Source organism: Lonchura striata, chromosome 3 (genome assembly GCF_046129695.1).
Source record: "Lonchura striata isolate bLonStr1 chromosome 3, bLonStr1.mat, whole genome shotgun sequence".
Lineage (NCBI taxonomy): Eukaryota > Metazoa > Chordata > Aves > Passeriformes > Estrildidae > Lonchura > Lonchura striata.
In genome coordinates, this window is record NC_134605.1 from 55,061,255 (window position 1) to 55,084,186 (window position 22,932).

The 22,932-nt window shown below is 36.7% G+C and overlaps 1 protein-coding gene and 1 long non-coding RNA gene across 2 annotated transcripts in view; one reads left to right on the forward strand and one right to left on the reverse strand.

Annotated features, from left to right (window-relative positions):
- The window catches only part of LOC110471443 (uncharacterized), a 104,848-nt gene that overhangs the window by 45,673 nt on the left and 36,243 nt on the right, over positions 1 to 22,932 (reverse strand). The window lies entirely within an intron of this gene.
- NOX3 (NADPH oxidase 3) overlaps positions 17,659 to 22,932 on the forward strand; it is a 38,199-nt gene continuing 32,925 nt past the window's right edge. The window contains exons 1-4 of the mRNA XM_021532112.2: positions 17,659 to 17,703; positions 18,373 to 18,468; positions 18,671 to 18,781; positions 20,569 to 20,653. Coding sequence (XP_021387787.2) covers positions 17,659 to 17,703; positions 18,373 to 18,468; positions 18,671 to 18,781; positions 20,569 to 20,653 — 337 coding nt within the window. The remainder of the gene's footprint in view (positions 17,704 to 18,372; positions 18,469 to 18,670; positions 18,782 to 20,568; positions 20,654 to 22,932) is intronic.

Genomic DNA, 22,932 nt, shown 5'->3' on the forward strand with positions numbered 1-22,932 from the left:
TAGTGGAAGTGTGCATCTTCCAACAACAGTTATACACCCTTGGGATTCCTTCTCCTTTGGGTATGATGTACCACAGCCTGCTGCTTACATCACAGGCTATAAACAATAACTCAGAGGAAGCACAAGGCTGGAAGAGTGGTGCTGGGTAGAAGTTTATTCTCCTGATCTGAACTTTTTGAGCAACATTAGTAATTTCTGAGAAACTGACCAGTTCAACTAGTCAATGCACTGTCTGTGTGTGCTCCTTTTCTTACCTCATCCTGATGCTGTTAATAATTTCTCAGAAGTGCTGATTTCACTTAGAGTGAACAGCTAAAGGCAGTGAGGTCAGTGAAAAGCAAAGCAGATGCCTCTCAGCATTTTGTACCTTCTTTTCTGTCAGTATGTGGTTTCTCTGTAAAATGGTTTAATTTTCATGCAGAAAAACATCTTGGAGGTACCCACATAAAACATTTATTTCTAGATCTCAAAGATATCATGGCATCTAACTCACAAACTGAGGCTGAGGAGCCCATTTTAATAGAGTCATACAATAGTTTAGGTTGAAAATGAACTTTAAAGGTTATCCAGCAAAATCCGTTACTTTACAGCAAAGCCCCAGTTTGAAACTATTTCCTTCTCAAAGTTGTGAACTCTGTTCTGCCAGCAAAAGTCCTAAATTGCTCTCCTTTGTCCTCTTTTCCCTCTACAAGATGGGAAGCACATCTGAACCTCACTTTAGCTTCCCAAACCTTTCCAGAAAACACAATCAGCTCGTGGAGCATTTCTCAAGAACTACATATCCTACCTATTTCCCAGACAGAGAAGTGTCCCCATGGAAATTTCCAAAGTAATTCTGCTATTGGAAAGCACTTGCATCATATTTTTAAATATTGAGACAAGAAAAAAAAGCCTTCCTACACAAATTCTATCAAGTTCCCACTGCACAGTTCAGGTAAGTTGACATAACCAGTATGCCCATTCAGACAAGCAGCTATAATAGAATTAATTTAAACATTTTAATATTATTCTAACTGATTTAGATCCAGTTAGGTGTTTATACAGATTAATATGTTGAAGACATAACAAAAAACCATACAAAATAAAGGTGTTCAGGAATAAGTTCAGTATTGTTACAATCAATGTTTCCATGCTGCATTAAAGGCAGAATTATACCTAGAAAAGTATCTTTTATTGTTTTGGGTTTCTTAAATAATATTTGTTTTATTTATCTCAGGAGGACATAATTTAATCTAATGATACACTACCCTTTGGAATACCAGAAATGCCAGAGTCAAAGTATAGCATGACACACAATATGAAGCAGAAAGAACACAGGCAGAACCTTATCTATCAGTTTATTCTGTGAAAAAGAATGTAATTGAATTCCTTCACTATCAGATTTGAGGAGATGGTCTCAAGTACCTTTTAATCTTAGTAAGATTACCTATTTTCTTGAAAGAATTTACAATTCGGGAATTAAGAGGCTTAAAAAATGTTTCTTCTTACATTTTTCTTTTCCTTTATTGCCATTTTTTATAATGGGTAGTGAAATAGCTGCTGTTTTGTATGCAATTTCTTCACTAGTTTTATGTAATTTGATTTTCTCTTAAAGCCCCGATACCTTCACGGCAAGTTGAAAACCACTGTGTGATAACTTTGCTCTGCTTGAGTCAATGATAAAGGTAACTGAATTTCAATCCCTGTGTGTAGGGGCATGCTTTTAAATTCAATGTTTATACTTAGTAGCTTTCAGAACTACTAGCTAGGTATATAAATCACGGTGATAGAAATTTAATATTGCACATGTCAATGTAGAGTGTGTCTTCAAGGCCCAATTACACATCTAAATTGCTGAAAGGTTGTGAGACAAATTTATGATCTTTTATACTTTTAGAAATAACTTCCTAACTCCAGCTTCAAGTAAATGCTTTCTCTTTTCCTATGTGAAAGATGATTAACTAGAATTGTTGTTTTAAACTAACAATTTGAATCATATATTTGGACCTTCGTTAACTACAAATCTTTCTCTTACCACTTCATAACAAAGCTAAATTGTGAAATAAATGTATTCTTCTGTTCTTTTATTTCAAAAGTCACTGAGTTTGAAGCTAGCATAGTGAAGTAGGTTTTGAGTAATTCAGTACCCAAATCACATGAAATACTGACTGGAAAGTGGAGCACTAGACTGTGCAAATGGTACCAGAAATCAGCCAAGTCAGTAGTGCACACTTGTAGCTTGACTTTGCACCTTGTATACTGTTAGCTCATTAGGGAATTTACTATGAGTTTTTTACCCCAATGTACAAAGACTGAGAGATCCTTCAATGATTACAAAATCAGATATCACTGGACAAAACCCTCTCAGTTGCATATACAGTATTTTGTTCTTTCTTATCTGATTTTAGACATCAGAGAATTATATATTGCTTTCATAGAGAGAGAAATATCTTTGTATTTCTAAACATTTGAATTTCTATTAGGCACTTAGAGAGATTAAAGATCACTTTGGGTGATTTAACTTGGACAAAGTCAGTCCTGTGCCTATTGTATGACAGACTTCAGAGATGTCAGCAGCTGAAAAAAAGCTCTGTGGGGAGAAACCTCTTGTGGACATCTTATTGCCACTAATGGACTGTTGGGTGGAGTACCAAGACATTCTATAAGATGTCATGCAGAATTTTAATATTCCAGGCTTTATTTTGTTTTAGATGCCATAGAGGGCAAAACTGCCTCAGTAGTATCAGATATTAGTATCATACCAAAGACTAAATTTTCTACTTCCACTTTGTAAAATCTTGGAAAATTGTATGAAACCATTTCATTTACTAATTCACCAAACTTGTCCTGTCAACGTGCTGTTCTGATAAAAACAATATATGAGGTCATATATGAGCTATAGATATTTTAAACTGACCTTAAGCTGAAGAATGGGTTGCAAAGATGCCCATTATTACTCACTTGAATATAAAAAGATTACATATTGTCCTTTTAGAAGGAAATCACCAAATTAAAGTCTTTTTATCACTAACCTAATTGCAAAATGTAATTACACTTTGTTTTAGATATAATTAAAAATCATATAAAAACCTTTAGTTATTTCGATAGTAAGTGGAACTAAGTGAATCAATGTTCTCTTTAAAATTCATTAAAAACAAGAGCTCCTGTACTGTTCTTAAGTGCTGAGAGTTCTGTAATATTTTTCCCTAATAGAGAAAAGTTCATTTAATAGTCTTAATCTATCTTTTTTAAAGTTATGTCAGCACACTAGGGACCAGCTCTGATACCTTTCCACCTTGCAGTGTATAAGTGACTCCTTCCAAGGAGTCACACATTTCAGCCCCAGTTGCTGTTATCAACTGGGGTGCACACTGAAAAGCATCCATGGGTTGTCATCTCCCTCGGAAACATCGGGGGAGAGATGAGTGACACAGCAGACATTTGGGGCAGTTCAAAGAGCTGATGTAGCTCAGTTTCATCAGTTACAGTACAGTTGGAATCATCACACACCTTTGGATGAAGCTCAGATGAATTTTCTTCTCTTCTGACATTCTTTACTTTTTTTCCCCTGTACATCAAAGAGTTGGAAGTAGGGTAAAGTTGTAATCAGTTGTTCCAAAAAAGGTATGAGCTAAAAATGAGTAGCATTTTTCTAGAGCAAATACAGGGAAGGGGTTCTGGTTCAGGTTCTGTCGGCAGAGATGCACTCCAGACTGTTCCTTGCTAGGACTACATGGCTGGTTTTCCCTCTTTTCTGAAGACCACATTCAAAGTCAGATAAGTCCCCACTGTGTACTTCTGCCTTAAGCTTATTGAATCTATGGTGTTATAGATCTTCAATCTTTAATTTAAACTTCTTGATTAGTCTGTTAGTCTCTAAATCTAAGATATTAATTTCATATTCTAAAATAAATAAATTAAGAAGGATTTACTTTTCTAAAGTTAAAATAATAGACTATAAATCAGTAAATGACACAACAGGATTTTTTTTTTTAATTAAAAATTTTAAACAGAAAAATGCTGACATTCCCTGTCTGTATCACTCTGGTAATCTTTCCAAGGTGCCACTTGATATTATGCAGCCAAATGATTTCCAATTGCTCTTACTTCAGAGTTTTGGAGCCTGGAAATAAACTTGAAGAGGGCTGTCTTGTCATTAGCATTCTTGGTTTTTTTTTCTTGTAAAAATCCTAAGAAAGATATGCTATTTATTTTTGGTGTGCTTTAGTCTTCAGATTTTCCCAAAGACAGATGAAATTTCTGCTATGATCAAAACTCCACCATGTCTGTGATAGTTAGGGAGTGTTATATTGATTCAGCTTTCATTTCTAATCAATGGAAGTTCACTGGAGAAGTTGTGCCAAACCGGTGTTAATTCCCCCATCATGCGCACTGTCAGAAGGTGACGTTTACACTTTGTCCTCTAATTGTGCCTTCAGGCTGCCCCTGAAGCAGCCCTGAGGGTGGGCTGGCAGAGAAATCACACAGGAGCTTGGGTGGAGAGGAGAAGGAGCAGTTCTTTAAAATGTCACTGCTGAATGTACTGCCAAGCAGAATCCTTGCCAAGTCAAAGTCAGACAGGTTACATGAAGCTAGAAGTATTTGGTCTAGCCCTTTTCCTGAAGTCTTAGAAATCTTCACAGTGAAATATTTTCTGAATTTGTTTCTTTCTTGTGTGTCTCAGGCTATGAATAAGGTTCTTGCTGTTTAAGATAAGAATTAAAAAACCCCCAAAACCAAACCAACCCTCTTAACAGGGGAAAAGCATTTGCAAATAACTTAGCTAGTTAGGGATCTCCATTTTGCTAGTTATTATTAAAGAAACAGATGTAAATAACCAGAAAGGCTTGCGTTCACTCAGACAAGACAATTATTATATATGGACTTAATTAATTGCCATTATAGATTACATGAGAATACTAAAAATATATTACAGGAAAATAAACACAAAACATAACTGTTTTTCCACCTAGCATGGGTATTTTTGCAAAATTACTCTTTTGATCACCTTTAGATGTAAGACAACATTTAATTGCAATAGTATCTTGGCAAGTAGAGCAAAATTTTCTGAAAAGACCACAATAATATTAATGTGGGACAGGCTATCAATTTTTCTGCATTATTCTATGCTGGTTGCAACTAAATTAGGAGAGAGCTTTAAAAGCATGATTATTGTATTAAGAGCTTTGTGGAAGACATTAGTAAAAACTATTTTCGAAAATAAGCAAGTAATATTTTCAGGGTATTTTTTTCTCTCCTTGTTTTTATTTAACATGAAATACTCCTGTGAAATTTTCTGTTGCTTAGGAGTACATTTGTTCCATAGGGATTTTTATTTCAAGTCAGAAAAAAGCAGTAGCAGATGATATATTCCTATGTGCATATTTTTATGCAAATATATCTTGTAATCAATAGGGAAATGTGATAAAAAAACATATATGCTCTAGAAACAGAATTATTTCTATAGAAAATGTTTCCAGAATTTCCCATGAGAAGACAGTAGTTTTAAAAAATAAGTTGCAAATGCCATTTTTAATCTGAAAAAAACCCCACAACTATGGCAAGTTTTTCACAATATATTTATGAAAGGCATAGAAGTAAAGATTAAAGGGTGCATTCACTGTCAACCTTGAAAACAGTACCCATTAATTAAATATATGCACCATTCTAGCAATTACATTGAAACATTCCTTTGTAGGAGAATCTGGCTTAGCATTCCCTGTCAACCATTTGCCGTCAGGGAGAGCAGCTACTCCATCATTCAAATATTTCAAGTCTCGAGAACTTCAACAGAAGCCAAATGCTGTCCATGTTTTAAAGCCTCTGCTCATTCTGGGGCTGTTGTGCTGGTTAGGGGCTTCTGTGGAGCTTGCTCTCAAGAGATGCTTTGTCCCCTTGTCTTGCTCCTATCACCTAGTTGTTTTATCACTCTCCACCGTAATACAAATTTGTCCTTTCCCATTATTCCTGTCAAACCTGTGAGCTGACTGATTTCCACTAAGGATCTCACGAAGTGACACTATAAACACACAGAAAATAGAGAAATGAAGCTACACGTATATACAGATGCACCATAGATTTCCATAGGAGATCACATTTGCTTGCATCATTGCTTTTGACAAAGAAAGATAAAGCTGACAAATCATTCAAAAACAAGCCACCAGAAAAAAGCGTAATTTAGGCCATTTTAGCTTTCTCAACTTATCCATTAATGTTTAAAAATACATGTAAAAATTAATGGTGTTTCTGTCCTGTCTTTGAAGAGAGCTGCATCTTAAGATAAACAAAGCAAAGGTCAAACTCTTCCTTCATGGCCTATTCTCCAACCTACTCCTCCATCACCTCAACACTATTCTTCAAAGGATTGCATTTAGTTCAGCCCAGTCCCTTTGAGGCACCTTTTTAGGCCAGATACAAACAGACCTCCTTCCATTGCAGGCAGTCAATGAGATGTGTTCTATTTTCTCTAAGGCTTGATGGAGCACTCAGCTTGTGGTGGATATTCAGATAGGTGTGTTCATTTGCACAACAAATTTAGGCCTATCAGCTGCATTTTTTTTTTTTTCTCAATTACAAGGCAATCTTGAACCTAAGGCAACCTTCTCTGGCCAAAGAATAATGGAAGTCAAAATAACTGCGTGTACAAATGAAAGTGGAAGTGCCCTCCTTTATACAAACATCTTTCCTGTGCTACTGCACAACCCACTTCCCCTACAGTGTGACTCCATCCCTCCTTGTCCTACAGCAGGTAGGTGCTGGGTAAGAAAGATGGTAATGACAATTCATAAAAATTGAGCTCCTCCTGCTGCAATGACATTTTGGCTCATAGAGGACCTGTGCAGACAAACAGTGTTTAGCCTAGGTACAGGGTAGCTGTACCTTTCTGATCTTAATTCTTCAGGACAGAAAACTGTCTTTATGTTCAAGTTAATATGTTGAGAAATTCTTAGCATCAGCCCTAAGTCCTGAACTGTTTTTGCAGTTTATACCAGCAGGCAGCTAAACACCACACACTCCCTCTCAGTAGGATGGGGGAGAGAATTGAAAAAAAGGTAAAACCAGTGGGTAGAGATAAAGACAGTTCAACAGGACAGAAAAATAAAGGAAAAATAATAATAAAATTATTAAAAGAATAGACAAAACAAGTTGTGGAATTGCTCACCACCTGCTGACTGATGCCCAGCTAGATCATAAGCAGCAGATTTCCACCCCCCACAGCCAGCTCCCTCCGAGTTTCATTATTCAGCATGACACCATATGGTGTGGAATATCCATCCCGATGATCACCTGGGGTCAGCTGTCCTGCCTGTGTCCCCTCCCAGCTTCTTGTGCATCCCCAGCCTAATTGCTGGCAAGGCACTTATGAGAAGCTGAAAAGTCCTAGACTTAGTGTAAGCACTGCTCAGCACCAGCTAAAACATCACTGTGTTATTCTCATCCTAAATCCAAAACACAGCACTGTACCAGCTACCAGAAAGAAAACCAACTCCATCCCAGCCAAAACGAGGACATTTTATAGACAGTTTCCTAAAACCATTGTCCCAAGCAGGACACTGATCAGGTCAGGGTGAGGTCAGATTTGCATCCTTCACTGACAGCTGGGCAAGGAGTAGATAAAGTACAAACCAGCTCACCCTCAGCCCATTCTTTTCAAAGAAAGAAAATTACAGACAGAAAGTCTAAGGTCAGTTCAATACCAACAGGAAAATAATCCACACCAGACACAATTAACCTCCTAACTTGACTACTTGCAGGTATTTTTCACATTAAAAAAGTCATCAAAGTATCTGTAAAATTCATGGATAAAAGCCAAAACTAATAAGTAAAAATAGAGTCACAATTATGAAATATTTATCAGACATATGACTATATATGCTCCACAGTTTTAGTGAGAGGCATCACATTTATCAATCATATCAAATGATCAATTTTCTTTGTATATTGTATACAATTTTTTTTGCATTGCAAAAAAAATTCAGATTGTGAAATGTTTTATATTCAAAACAGTGTGAGGAAACAATTTTCATGAAACTCATCTTCAAAGCTTCTTAAGACAGTTAAACTACTTTAATTATACAAAATAGAAGCATCTGGGTTTGACTATTTTAATGTAATTTCTCACAGTTTTCTTTTCAAAGGGAAAAATAAAAATGTAAAATTCAAAAAATATAAAACATTAGTTGGTTTTGAATATAAAATATCAGTGTGAACAAATATTGCAAAACATAATGCCATAATTTTGACCAATACAGATTAGACCAAATATTATTCTGTGGTGGAAAATTGAAAAAAAATAAATTTTCTTATGGCTTTGAGAACCAGATTTTGGATGAAAGAGAATGAAGTAGAAAAAAAAATTACAATTTAGCATTCAGTGGACATTCAGATAGTGCAATTTACATATATAGAAGACAGAGGGAAATCATTAAAGGAAAAGCAAATTATGGGATGGTGTAAGTCAAAATCTGTTCCTTTAGAACTTTAATTATCTACCCTCATCATTGCTTTTCTCTTGTAGGCTCTTCTGCCCCATCTCACATTTACACCAGTCTGGTGCAGCTTCTACATTCAGGGATAAATTACATGTTTTAATAAATACACCCATTCTCTGACAGGCTCAGTTTACAGCCTGCCACTCTGTGATGGCAATAAACTTAGGCCAGCTGTGATGGAATCACTCACTACCACAGCTCTGACTAATCTGTCTTGGAAGCATGATCTGAGGAAAGCTACTTGTGATTTTAGAAATACGGTAAGAATTTTATGTCAAACATTTATTTTTAAGGATTACTTTATTTGATTAAATATAGCAATACATACTGTTGTGCACAGCATGATTTATATGTTGTGTCTGAAACTACTTTTATTGAGTATTGTCCATACAGTTTCAGTTTTCAGTGTACCATAGGCTGTCATTTGTAGGTTTGATAGTTCATTCATATGTGTAGGACACTTCATGGTCCTCAGCAATCATCCCATGACATCTTTAAGGTCTGGAAATCCTCACTAGATCAGTTTATCCTTGATTTATATTCTCAAGGCTGTCACCACAAGAAGTTCTTGTGGATGCGGTTCATTTATTTGTCAACTGAAAGCTGACATTCTTGAACACTGTTCCTGGGAAGAGGGTGAAAAATATTTAGAACTGAAGTTTTTCAAATGATGGCGTGATCTTCAGCCCTGATCTTTGTGGCCATCTTCTCTACTGTTACCAGTCTTTCTACATGATTTTTGACTATTGGTGCATTTTCCTCTACTGATTTTACCAATGCTATAAATCAAGTCATATTCCTACTCGGGACTCCCACAACCATTTGGACATTGTCTCAGCCACTGTATTAGGCATTCAGAATGAGTCAGTTTTCTACTCAAAACCACAAACTTTTCACAAGTCGCTGCATGCCAGGAAACAAAGCTTCATGCTGTGTATACAATTTTATTCTTACATATATAAACAGATATCCAGAGTGCATTTTGATTGAAATGGCCCAGGCTGCAAGAAGAAACAGCATGTGAATCTGTCTGGCATTTCCTCCCCAGGCTGGGCAGGGGATGGACATGCTCCCTACACAGCAGACCCTGTCCCAGGGAAAGTTCCCAGTCTCCAGTGCCTGTATGAACCGTCATGTCAGGACAGGGATGCTGGAGCATATCTGACAAGCTATGGTAGCAGTTTCCCATTTAAAAAGTATTAATACTACATGAGCTCAAAAATCTTTAGAAGACAAATAGTAAATTAAGCAATAAATCTCTTGTCATCTTCCTTTTTGTTTCTTGCTGTCATTCTCTCAAGTGATCTATCTAATCACATTAAAAACATTTGGGTATATTGATTACATATCACCATTTTCTTTACTATAATAACAATTGAGAGTAGAGTTTTAATGTCTTATATGAATAATGTTTCAGCTTTTTTCAAAACAGCATACAAATAGCAAAAGACTTATGAACTGCTTATGAGCCACAGCCTGTTCATAGTTGCTGTTACTCTTTGAAAAGTCACTTAATCTCCCCATCTGATTTTTCTTTTAATAACTCATCTTTGTCTTGCAAAGTTTTATATTAAGACTAAAAACAAATATTTGAACAGCATTTCAGCATTTTTAGCATGGCAAGAGCCACCAAAAATGAGTGTATATTTTGAATGAAAAATACATCATTATATTATAAAACTATATTATTAGAGGAATTAAAAATTATATAGTAAAGTACATAGAATTCAAATACAATGAAATGAATATTGAAGTAAATGAAACAGAACATCTGAACTGAATTGCTGTTAAAACAATTTTAAAATTAGCATGATTTGTAAATAGGCTTCCCTCAAGGTTATATTTCTATAAAATACATTATAAAAATGTTGTTCCGCTTTTAAATTAGTAGCAGTTTACTTATAGTCCTTTAAGTGTCTTTTAATTTTTTATTCTCAAACTGTAGGCAGTTGTTAGAACCTTTACAAGATCTGAAATGAGCAATATCTTAATATAAACCAACTTTAATCTCTTCTGGTTTAAAGCACTGTGTTGGGAAAGCCTTTAAAGAAACTGAATTCATTAGCTTAAGTTGCAACTACAGTATAAACAGGCATAGATTAAATACTATAATCACTACGTCCTTGCCATTACCTTTATGTTCATACTTACAATAAGGCAAATTTACAGTTCCACAGAAATTGCAGGCATCTCAAAGCCTTGAAGAACTTGCATCGTTAATCTAAATTAGGAGCAAAATGATGTAAGGGGTGACTTCCCGGAATCCTGGCGAGGGGCGATGCCCGTGGACAGCAGGGGCGGGTGGGGTGAGGCGTGGGGCCAGGGCAATGGGGTGGTGCTGGTGGAGGTGCTGCATCAGCAGGGACACTGCCGGTCACGGTCTGGCTGGAGGAGATGAGAGCTGATTTTGCTGCTTATGTTCTTTCTTAATAAAGCATGGCAGTGAGCCAGCCTGTGTATGCTGTGGATAGGAGGAAGAAGTCCTCACACCACACTCAAAGGGGAAGAGGGGTGAAAAAAGAGCCTGAGCTGGTCGGCTGCTTTGTTTTCCATGCTTATGGCCCCACAGATTAGGAATTACTCCATTACAGGTGCAAATGAATGAAATCAGGGTCTTATTAGAAGGAACCACTCACAATTTAAATGCAAGGACCAAATAATGAGATGATTTAAACACGTGCAGCCACTAAGGCTTTTATCCTAAAAATACATTTGTTTCTTTGTCCACGGCAAGTTAAATCAAACGTGCCACAAATTGCAAGGCTTCTTACCTACTTGGCACATTGGCATGAGACATTAGAGAAGTCTGGCATAGGACTAATTATTCTTAGTTGCAAAACCACTGCTTTTAGAATAGATTTAGGATAAGGGAGAAATATGTGGGAAGAAAATGTTGAAAGGAGAAAGGCATCAATTGAAAACATTCACTCACAAGAGCCCTGTTGCTTAAACTATGAAAATATTTCATAAATATGTAATCCTCCCATTTTTTCTTTATTCATTGTTTCTTCACCTCTTCTTCATATATTCAATCCTCATTACTCACCCCTGTCTATGCCTTTTCATGGCTTCTTCCCACAACAGAGAGATACTTTATAGACAATGACACCAACTTATTTGAATTTCAGGTAATAGAGGCAAATAACATTTCACTAGCAGAGAAATAAGTCCAGAACACTTACAGCTTATGCTTTTATATATTTCTATACTGCAGTGTTAAAAATGATGGGCTGTAATTACTTTAAAATACAATTTCCACTTTGAACATCCTAGAAAAATGCTTTCAACTGGGTGAACTCTTAGCTCTTGACCTTTGTTCTGTGCACACTTGTGAACAGCCATCTGGAAAGGTTGTACGTATGGTTACTCTTCCTGCATGTGCATATGATTACTGACACCAAGGAGTACATAGGAGTGACCTTTTAATGCTCCTATGCTGGGCAAACTGTATTTAATTTTTAATTTAACATGAAACAGGGTTTAGTAATAATCTCGGAATGAATTTAGGAAAAAATATAAAGTCTAAATGAGGAGAAATCATTCACTGAAAACCATTCAAATAACATAATGTTTTATCACCTCTGGTAATTTTACTACTATGCAAATAAGGAATTTGCATGATGATGTATTTTTTGAAAAATTATTTGTAGCACACAGTCATAAAAATATACCTATTCACAAGTCCTTATATTAATTCAATTTAAGTCTTTATTTGTGTCATTGCTATTCATTTTAAGGGTATATGAAGTTTCTTAAATACCTATGTGTCCTTCTTTCTATTTTTGGTGTGTCCAGTGAAAAATTTAACACTGCATCAACCAAAATTGCCATAAATATTCCACTGAAAACACTCAATCTAACACTCCAAAACATATCCTCCTCATAAAAAAATGGACTGCTAATGAGATCACAAAGTTCTGAATTAGAGCCAGAAATAAAATCAGACTAATCTAATAACTTCTTCATGAAAATTTTAACAAAAGACAAATTAATTTAGTTAAATTAAATATGCACATAGTCTAGGGTAAGAAACTTCAGAACACTCCCTTCACTTTGTTCTGGTAAACTAAGTGGAAAATTCAGACATCCAAATTGTCTGACACTGGAAGGGACCACTGGAAATCTCTCTGTTCAACCTTCCTTCTCAGAGTTCAGAGCTGGGTCCTCTTCACCAGGTTGCTTGGGGCTGTGTTCAGATGGTTTCTGAGTATCTCCAAGGAGGGGAAGTCCATAACCTTTGTGGGCAATCTGTGCCAGTTACCATCACAGTAAAAGTTTCTTGATGTTCAGACAAGACTTCCGCTGTTACAGTTTGAGCCCATTGCCTCTGATCCTGAGTATCTCTGAGAACAGTCTGCCTTCATTTAGCTTGGATCTTCCCATCAGGTATTTATACACATTAACAAGATCCCCTTGAGTCTGCTATTCTTTCTCCAGGCTGAAAAGTTTCCCTGCTTTTCCCTTCATGAAGGATGCTCCAGGCCTTTAATAATCTTTGTGGCCCTGAGTGGACTCATTGCAATAAGTACATGTGGTTCACACACTAGGTAGCGGAGCTCCTTGTAAAGTCATGCTGGCTGTTCCTGTCTTGTCTCAAAACAGTTTCCAGATAGATTTGGTCCATCACCTTCCTTGGGAGTGAGCTGAGCTGAGGCTGACCACTTCAGGTTGCCAGATGCTCTTTCTCACGGGAGCAAGTGACACTTGCTCTCTTCCAGCCCTTAGGGGCTCACCCAGCAGCTTTGACTTTTCTGAGATGATGGAGAGTGTTCTCAGCTCCTGACTGTATTCCATTAGGTTCTGAAGCCTTGCATATGCCCTGTTGGCTCAAATGTTCCCTAACTTGATTCTCCACCAAAAGTATACCTTCTGTACTCTAGACTTTCCAGCTTGCCTCAGGGCCCTGGAATAACTGAAAGTCAGTTTTACCAGTAAAAACTAAGGTGAAAAAGGGTCTGAGCTCCTCAGCTTTGCTGTGTCCTTTCTCACCAGGTCTCATCCTTAATCTGACCAACACTGGAGAGCATTGGGAGGATTAGATATGTGCAGTAATATAAAGGAATTGGTTGTGTGCTGATGTGAAACCTGAACAACCCTTTTATACCCATATGGAGCCTCTCAATAATTTCTCCATTGGTGGTGCCCTGGTTCTAGGGGAGGTAAATCATGGATGCTATGTATCCCTTTTTCCTCCTTCTCCTTGTTCTTTCCTTTTTTCAACTGTTTTCACAGTATGCTGCCTACAAAATAGCTAAGACGAAAATTCTTCTGAGTAACCTGTGGACACATCTATTTGTACAAGATTTCAGCTGCTTTGAAGGATTGTTTCCTGTTATTAAGGTGTAAAACAGCTCTTGTGGGAAAACTAGAATTTTGCACATGTAATTAGGAAGGTATGATAGTTTATTTCTGGTGATGCACAGCCAAGAGCTGGGAGATTTTGGCACTTAATGAAACAAACACCTTTTGAACATCTGAAATTGCTCCTGAATATATTTTGATTACAGTGTGAACATGGCAATAAAGGAGTCCCTTGAGAGAGAAAATATATGGATTCAAATATTAATATTTTTTGTCTGGGAACTGGTTATCTCCCAAGACAGAACTGTTATGTTTCTCATTGATTAACCTTTTAATTGGCTTGAGGAAAGAACCAGAGTCTTAAAACAGGGTGCTGAGCCCTGTTTTAGGCAGAAACAATAGTTGTTCCCACACCGGTCAGTGACAAACTCTCTTTTAGTTTCCAACATGATTTTGACCCCAGACCCTTTCCATTTTTGCCATGCTATTGATTCCTGCTCTTGACTCTGCAGGCATCCCTGGCATACACTGTGATTCCGGATGCTGGCACTGCCCATCAGGTGAAATATCCCTAATATAAGTACCAGGTCTGCTAACAGAGGGACAGGAGCTGCTTTATTGCACTGGTTTATGGAGTTCAAGAGGAGCTGGATCTACAACCAGAACTCTTTTCTTCTTCTTTTTAATGGAATTATGAAACTTTGTTCTGCTTTTCTGGATAAAAACAGAAGTTTTTCTCTGAATTTTTTTGCCTTGTGACAAATGACTGAGTTTGTGGATATAGTCAATACTTCCAATACCCCTGCTAATTCTACCAGCTGTATCACAAGTGTTTTGGTAACTGCATTTTTTTGTTGTTGTTGCTCAAGCCCATGTTTAGGGCCAAGATATTTAATATTTTATTCAAAAATAAACACACTGTTACTGACAAAAAGCTGTAAATGGGAAGCCAGATGCCCTTGAAGTCTCAGTACTGTTCCCCAGACTGCACACTCTCTATTTTTTACTTTCATAAATTTTAGAACGTTCTGATAATTTTTGAATCTCTGGCACTGACAAGGCTGGAATTACATTAGTCTTTCAGAGCTTTAGGGATTTTATGAATGTTCACAAACTGCAAAACAGTTCCCCCATCCATAATATGAGTGCAGTTTATAAAAGAAAAAAAAATCCATTAACATTAACGAGGCAGTTAAATATAAAAAATAAAGCCTCACTATGAGAAAATCTCTAAAAATTATATAGCTGGTTTTTAATGCTACTAGTCACTCAGCCACTGTTCATGGCATTTCAGTTTTCTTTTGTAAAGCTAGAATCAGAGCACTACAGAAAAGATGTACTTTGACCTCTGTTCCCTCAAAGTTGTCTTCATAGGGAAAAAGAAACAAACAAACAAAACCCAAAAAAACCCCACGCACAAAAACCCCAAACAAAACAAAAGGAAAGGGTTTGATCTCTAATTATCTTCAGCAGTTTCTCTATTCACAAAAGTGAATGTTTTATCCATTATAATGCTCACCGGCTTCATTCATCAAAGACAAATCTGCCTTTCACTTCTTGAATATTTTTGGGAAATATTAAGCCAAGATAATGTAAAATTAGAGAACACAGACATGCCACCACTTTGTACAGACTAATACAAAGCATATCCTCTGATACAGTCAGCAATTAAATGGCTTCAGCTGGTCTGCAAACTGAACAGCACTCTGAGTCTCAGGATCACTTGTTTACCTGTATCCATCCATGTAAGTAGCAGAGTGAAGCTCACAAAGTTCAGGTTACTAACAGACAAAGTCAAGCACAGAGGAAAACTATGAAAGGGCTAGGGCAGAGTTCAGAGATAACTGAAATAATTTTGCCTTTGAGAAACAAGGCAGGCATATCTAATAATAAAAATAGGATAGCCTAGCAAAATGAAATATGTATGGGTATGTGTGTGCAGTCTCATGCTAATAATTAGTCTTGCAAAGGGTAAGCACAGTTCAAAGTACTTTGAAAAAATTACTAACAATCTCAGATAGAGGTTGCTGTCAAATAGAATAGAACTAACAGTGATTGAGGTCTGTAGCAGTAATTGATACAAACATTGACATTAATGCTGAGATACTTACATGGAACAATTCAGCACTTCATAAACCTTTTCCCATGCAAAAACTGACCTTTTAAGCTAATAACAGAATTGCTTGTCTCTTGCATGGGAACTTGGCATGGCCAACACTTCTTTCTACCCAACTGTTGGAATGAATGCTTTTTAATAATTTTTCTGTCTTTTTTAGGACAGTTGTAGCTCATAATGATAAAACAATAACAAAATGGAATACCATTACATTTTTAATCAATAAAATGTCTTTTCCTGAGTCTTGTCTGAATAGTTTGTGCTAGAAATTTTCCGAGATCACTGCAAATCAGTATAATAAAATGTTGTTGACCAGTTCCTTTGTACAAAATGAAGTAATAAAGAGCTTTTCTGTTAAATTTATATTTTTATTGTGAGATGCCATACTCAAGACCACACACATTACCATTATATATGAGAAAAAGTATAGTTGTTTCAACAGACAAAAGTTAAAGTGCAGTTGATTCATTGGCTCCTTTAAGAGGACTGGCATCTGGAGCACATGCACTTCAAAGTCAAATGCTGTACTGAGATGTGCTGCTTTGAAGTACAGCTGCTGATCCAGACAAATTTTGGAGCCTAAACCAGCATATGAATCTGCTGTACTCTGAAAAAAAATCTATTTCAGATGCCAGTTTTAACTCAGTTTAGAAAATTGCTGTCTGGATCGGCTGAACTTCAAAGCCGAACATCGCAGTGCTGCATTTCCCTTTGAAGTGCAGCTAATCCAGATAGTGGATTTTCTCTCCCTCCTATTTTTTTAAGTAGTTAAAATTGGCATCTGACCTTACTAGTATTTCTCCTTACCATCTGCACATTCTTCTTCCCTTCTCCCTTATTTCCTCATCTTTTGACCCCTGAAAAACACAGCAAGATTCACTAGCTTGTTATCCCCTGCACTACCAAATCACTATAAAGGGGGTGGTTGTGGGGACAGCCTATATCGAGTTACATAATGGACAGCAGCCAATTATTGCACGTGGCTTGTCATGAAGTTTGTTAAATAATACTTAATTGCACCATCCAAGAAAAATAAAGCTCAAAGCAAATCCCTCATAAATGCTTGCATTGAAAGCATTTGTAACAACAGACTCATGATTCTGCTAACCCATATAAACAGCCATTAGCACTGGTTTAAAAAGTAGCTGAGCTTGATAGCATTTCAACTTTCAGAAATTTTCGGTTACTTTGTCACAGAAAGGTCTCCTTCACAGTCAAGTCAGGAAAGCCTTAAGGAAAATATGTTACTAGAGAAAAAACGAGATTACTACAAGCAGAATTTGCACAGCTTCTGGCAAGGGGGAACCAAGGGTAAATGCGGTGCCCTCACCAGGACACACTCATATTATACACACATCAGGGATAGTGCCATTTGCTACTGAATTAAAAGACAAACCATGAAGAACTGTTACACCCTGTTCAAAAGACAAAAACAAAGAAAAAAACCCCACCCAAATACATGCTAGTACAAGAGGACAATTTAATGACAGCATCTCTCATTTGCTGAGAAATAACTCTGGAGAGAAAAAGAACTGGAAAATGACCAGCATTTTATTTACACAGATCATGAGACATGTCACTCGGGTGATCTGTTCTTGTCAGGCAGTCTTTAATTAGAAAATTCCTAGAAAGAACTCATGCTCCTACTAGGTGCTTATTAAAAACTAAAGACAAAAGGATCAGTAGAAAAGCCCAAGGAATGGACAGAGAACTCAGGTTACACTGAAAGGCAAGAGTCACCTACTGCTTACATAGAGAGAGACACTCAGGATGGGATGCTGGATTTTCAATGAAAAACTCTCAGTGCTGTTATTAGTGAGTATTTTTAGCACTAAAAAGTCTAATTGGATATATATAAATATTTTAAGCTTGTTTAAAAGACATTTTATGGTTTGCTTACAGTAATACTCCCAAGCTTAATGTAAAACTTGCTATAAAATATTCAGCAGCCTTTTTATAACTAGTCTTAAAAACAATCTAAAGTCTTGGTGTTTTAATTTTAATTATTTTTAAGTCAATGTACTTTAATCTTCAGATAAAGGGAGCAGGGGTTTACAATTATAATTGAAATTATATTCTGGTATATTTTCAGATGGATTGGTGAATTGTATATGTGAAGCAGAGAAAGGAATTTCCTTAGCTCTTAATTCCCACCATTTCTGTTATTTTTTAATTTTAGTGTTTATTTCCTTTTTAGAGACCAGGTTAAGGCCTGTGATTAAAAGCAAGTTTACTATGACACAGTAAAAATCATTTATATAATTTACTCAAGATCTGGGGGGTAGGACTATAACCCTGAATTTGCTAAAATACAGCTTCATTCCAGCAAGTACCTTTGATTTCTATCATCTGTGATCAAGAACTGCATTGCATACTGATTTTGAAACATCTCTCAGATTCTCTCAAAACTATAACCATAGCCAGTTTTATATGTACTTAGAAATACTGTAAATGTCATTAATCTTTAGCCTCTCTGCTTCATAGCTGGTGTGGCTGGGACTGAACTTCTATTTGTTTATTGATACCTTCCACTGGTATGAAGATGACAATGCTTACATTTATACACGGATTATGCTGGGAGTAAGTATGAGTTTGATGGTTAAAGGGCTTCACAAGAAGAATGTATTCATAGTCTAATTTTATTTACATCCTTCATAAAACTTTTGATGCTTCAAAAGTAATTTTCCCATATAAGAACATTATATTTATATAGTATTTTCTTTATTTTGCTCTTCTTATACCAAGCTTGTAATTTAATTTCTTTATGCTGTTATATGTACAGTCAACCCTGGCTTGGGCAAGAGCTTCTGCAACGTGCCTTAATTTTAACTGCATGCTAATCCTGTTACCAGTTTGTAGAAACCTTATTTCATTCTTAAGAGGAGCAAGCATTGTAAGTACCATTTCTCAAATAGCCATATTATTCTCTCTTTTTTATTTCTGTTGTTCAGCAGTATTATCCATATCAAACATTTTCCAAGGAATTTTAATTTTTGATAGAGAAGCCTGTACACTATTGCCTAGTTATTACCATTTAAATTGTCAGTATTCATGACTGAAGAGAAACAAATGACTTGTTTAACACAGTGCTCTAAATGCAACACTGATTTTGGCAGCTGCTGCATAGCATGGTGTCATGAAGAGAAAAGTGAGAAGCCACAAAAAAGGGACATAATAATGCCACTTGGCCAAATGGGGAAAATTCATATCCATCATACGCATTCTCTGTAGATGCAAAGTGAAAATCAGAGAAATAAAATGTTCAGCTAGATAAAAATGTTCTAAGGATAACAATAAACATGTTTAAACTCTTCGGTCTGAGTGGCCATCATTCAGGTCTTCATTTGAGGTAAATGCATTTTTGCAACAGGCATTCACACTAACCTTGGAATGACACATAGGAAGTACTTAAGGTTTTAGCTCTATCAAATATAAATTCAACTTGCATTGAATTATTAGAGTCAGAGGAATCCCAATGCCATATGTTTAGGTAAAAAAATCACTGATCACTTCATGATACCAGGAACAACAGGAATTTAAAAATGGTAATATACAGTTATTTTATAGTAAGATACTTCTTATTTCAGTTCTGCCGTTTTTTGTTTCTGTGATTTTTAGGCTTAGATGCTGAGCAGTCTTTAGGCTGGGAATCAACACTTATATAATTGCTTGAGTTCAAGAGTTGAACATTTACCAAAAAAAAGGAGAAAAGGTGTCCTAGCCTTCTGAACCAGTTTATGAATCAGCACAGGATATATGCATGCCCACTTAGATGCTGAATAAAAGCTCAGAGAACTGGAACTCTTCTCACAGATAATATTTGGCTATTCTGAGCAATATTCTGCTCTTGAGGAGCATGGTACAGAGCAACTTGACTGCTTCAGGATGGCCAGCACCAGGCTGGATCCAGTGCCTCTCCAAGGAGGTGTGGTGTTTTGACATCACACACTGTGGTGCTCCAGATTTTTTGAATACTCATTAGCTGGGAAACAGCATGGATACATGCCAGGATCTTTGGCGTGGTGCCATGCCAGGTCATGTGAGCAATCCAGACACCCACACCACCGCTCGGAGACTGTGTTCTGTCCATGAGCGCTGTCTGGGTTCCAGCAGAGCGTGTTACTTTTGGCTCAGTGCAGCCAGCCCCTGGCCCCAGGCTGGCTCCGCACTGGGGCACGCAGCCGGCCATGAGCACACCAGTGCCGAGCCCTTCCAATAATGGGGGCACGGCTCAGTAACACATCAGCGTGCAGCCACCTGAGGTCTAGACAGCCTCCCCCTCCTGGGGTGTGCATTTTCTGAAAGCAGAGAAAATGTTTTCATTGCAAGCTGGCTTTGCCAGCACTTCAGCTCTGTTATGCTAAGCTCACAAAGCAGTGGTGGCCCAGCCTTATACCTGCAAATGAGTTAATGTCAACTCAGATAAACCACTCACAAATCATAGCTAAGTGTAGCAGAGCTTTATCAAACCCTTTTCTGAGCCTCTATATAGGATGAATAGCTTGAGAAACCCTGGAGTGCCACTCAGGAAAGTTAATTGAGTCCTAAAACTAACCCTAAACTTCCACTGAATTCCTTCAGCATTCCATTTTCAAATGTACTGAACTCTTCTCCTCTCCAAAATGTGAGATGTAAACATCAATAGGAATGATATAAAACAAGTTCTGCTTTTTCACCAAGTACTGTGGAGGAGCATTGAGGAGACAGCTTGACAAAAACATCACATTTCACAAGATGGTTGCCTATGGAATAGCGTTAAATGCAAGTAAGAGTTTTTTCATTTTTTTTTTCTTCTTTGCCTTTGAACTGCTTTGAATTTCATAGTGATTCTGCCTAATGCTGTAATCTCCATCAGCTCTGAGATGTGATATTTTAGTGCAATCATTTGTTGACTGCAGCTTTAAATGTGTGTAGGAGTCCCATCTGATTAACCATTTGTAATCTTTTTTGCTTGAGAAGAGTTTGACTGTTAAGGAAATAAACTTTCAATCTGAATAGTAAACACCAGTTGCCATTTAGTTAATCTGAACAAATTGTATGCCCTTAAAATTTAGTGTAAGTAACTTTCATTGAGTCCCTGAGGGTAGATGTTTGGGGAGATGACATAGCATTACTGTCTGATTCTATAAGGAATTATGCTTATAAGTCACACCACAAATCTGCCCACCCATACATCTTCACTAAATTTTCAACCAGGTAATAAATTTAATCTGAATTTGAGAGAGGCAGGTGTCTCAAAAACAAAGGATTTCTAGATATTTTTTTTTAGTAGGTGACTGATCCAGTAAAATAATGGCCTCTTTGAGGGGAAAACAACAACCTGAGATCAAAATTTATCTATTTTGTTGCTCCTAGTGACTCGCTGAGGTGCTTGTTCACCTGGCTGGGAAAAAGACATGGCACCTTCCTGTTCTCTAAGTAGTAAAAGGACCTGGAGAAATCTGTAGGAATTCAGAGGACATGAGGGGAACAGGAGACAGCTTGAGAAAAAAGGACGTACAACAACAAAAGCCAGTGTGAAGGACATGAGCACACAGAGATGGAGATATCTGTGGTAGATGTAGATAGATAGGTAGATAGATAGATAGATAGATAGATAGATAGATAGATAGATAGATAGATAGATAGTTCTGTTAAAAAATGGGAAGGAGACAGAGGAATTAATCAGGGCTTTTGCAAGCATGAGACACTGCAGGGTAACTGTTCCCCCCCCCCAGGCTCTCAGGGTGGATTCTGGTCCCAATATCTTTTTCAGCCTGAGTGAGGGAGCTGCTTTTGTGTGTCTAGGCTGTTAATGACCTCATGCCGTGAGACAAGAATTTGAAGTCAGGATTGCCAACAGGAACCAATAGCTAAAGTTTGTCTTCTGTATGTTGTGTTAAAGAATTCCAAGGGGAAGGCTACGGGATATATACATTCATCTTGCAGTGTATTCTGATGAATTACTTTTCTGTCATGTCCACTCATTCATCAGAGTTCAGTTTCACTACAGAACAGATTCCTAGAGAGTGCAACATTGCTTCTTTAATTAATAAATCAACCCAGGAATATAAATTGAACAACTTTTCTTGGTGTATAATAGGTCATGTTCCAAAGAGAAAGAAAAGCTTCAGAGTCAAACCTTTTATGTTTTTGGTTTTTACATTAATATTAAAATGCTTGCTAGTGCATTAATGTGGACAGTTTGGGAAGTGCAAGTCTATCAGAAAAGTGATTACTTTAATGGTTTCACTAATTTCAAGAAAAAGACACAGAATCCAATGTGAAATGACAGAAAGCATGATCATATAATTCTCATTTAAATCACTCTATAGGGAGAAATCAAAGTTTCATTTTTGGGTTGTTATTTAGGTTGTTTTTTGTTTTTTCTAAAATATAAAATGCAATAATAGTTGATGAGATTTTGAGAAAGAAAACAGAACACAAGGAAGTCTAATAAACAATGCAAGACAACCTATGAATTCCTGCTTCCTTAACAGTCAAGTGGGAAACATTTATCATATTTGGAAAAACACTACATCACTGAATAGCATTAGACTTGCGTAAAGAATGGCCAGAAACTCAATTTCCTGAAATTCAATTTTAAGTTCATAGAAAAATAAAGTCTACAGAACACATTGTGACAGAAAAGCAGCATTTCAGAGTGGTACCCACATGTACACTGAATCCTTTTCAATAAAATCTAACAGTGTTAAAATGATGTGTAAATAGATGCCATTTTCCTCTCAACTGACACATTATTTATCCTAGTACTAGCTATATTGCCTTTTATTACACAAAAACATAGTCAACTCCTATTAGTCTATTGCAATTTAGTAATTCTCAGTTAAACGGATGTTCAACCCTGTATGATCAATAGACTAAATGTGGTAGCAAGAAGTTAAACCAATTTGAAGATCAGATCAGTAAGCTTAGCCTCACAATATAAAATTGTAAACTCCTTTATTATTAAAGCAACATGTATTCATCTTGGCTTGCCAGGTGGTGTTATTCCAGCATATTTATTTAATAGTGTGCTAAAAATAGTCAGTGTAACATTGGTAT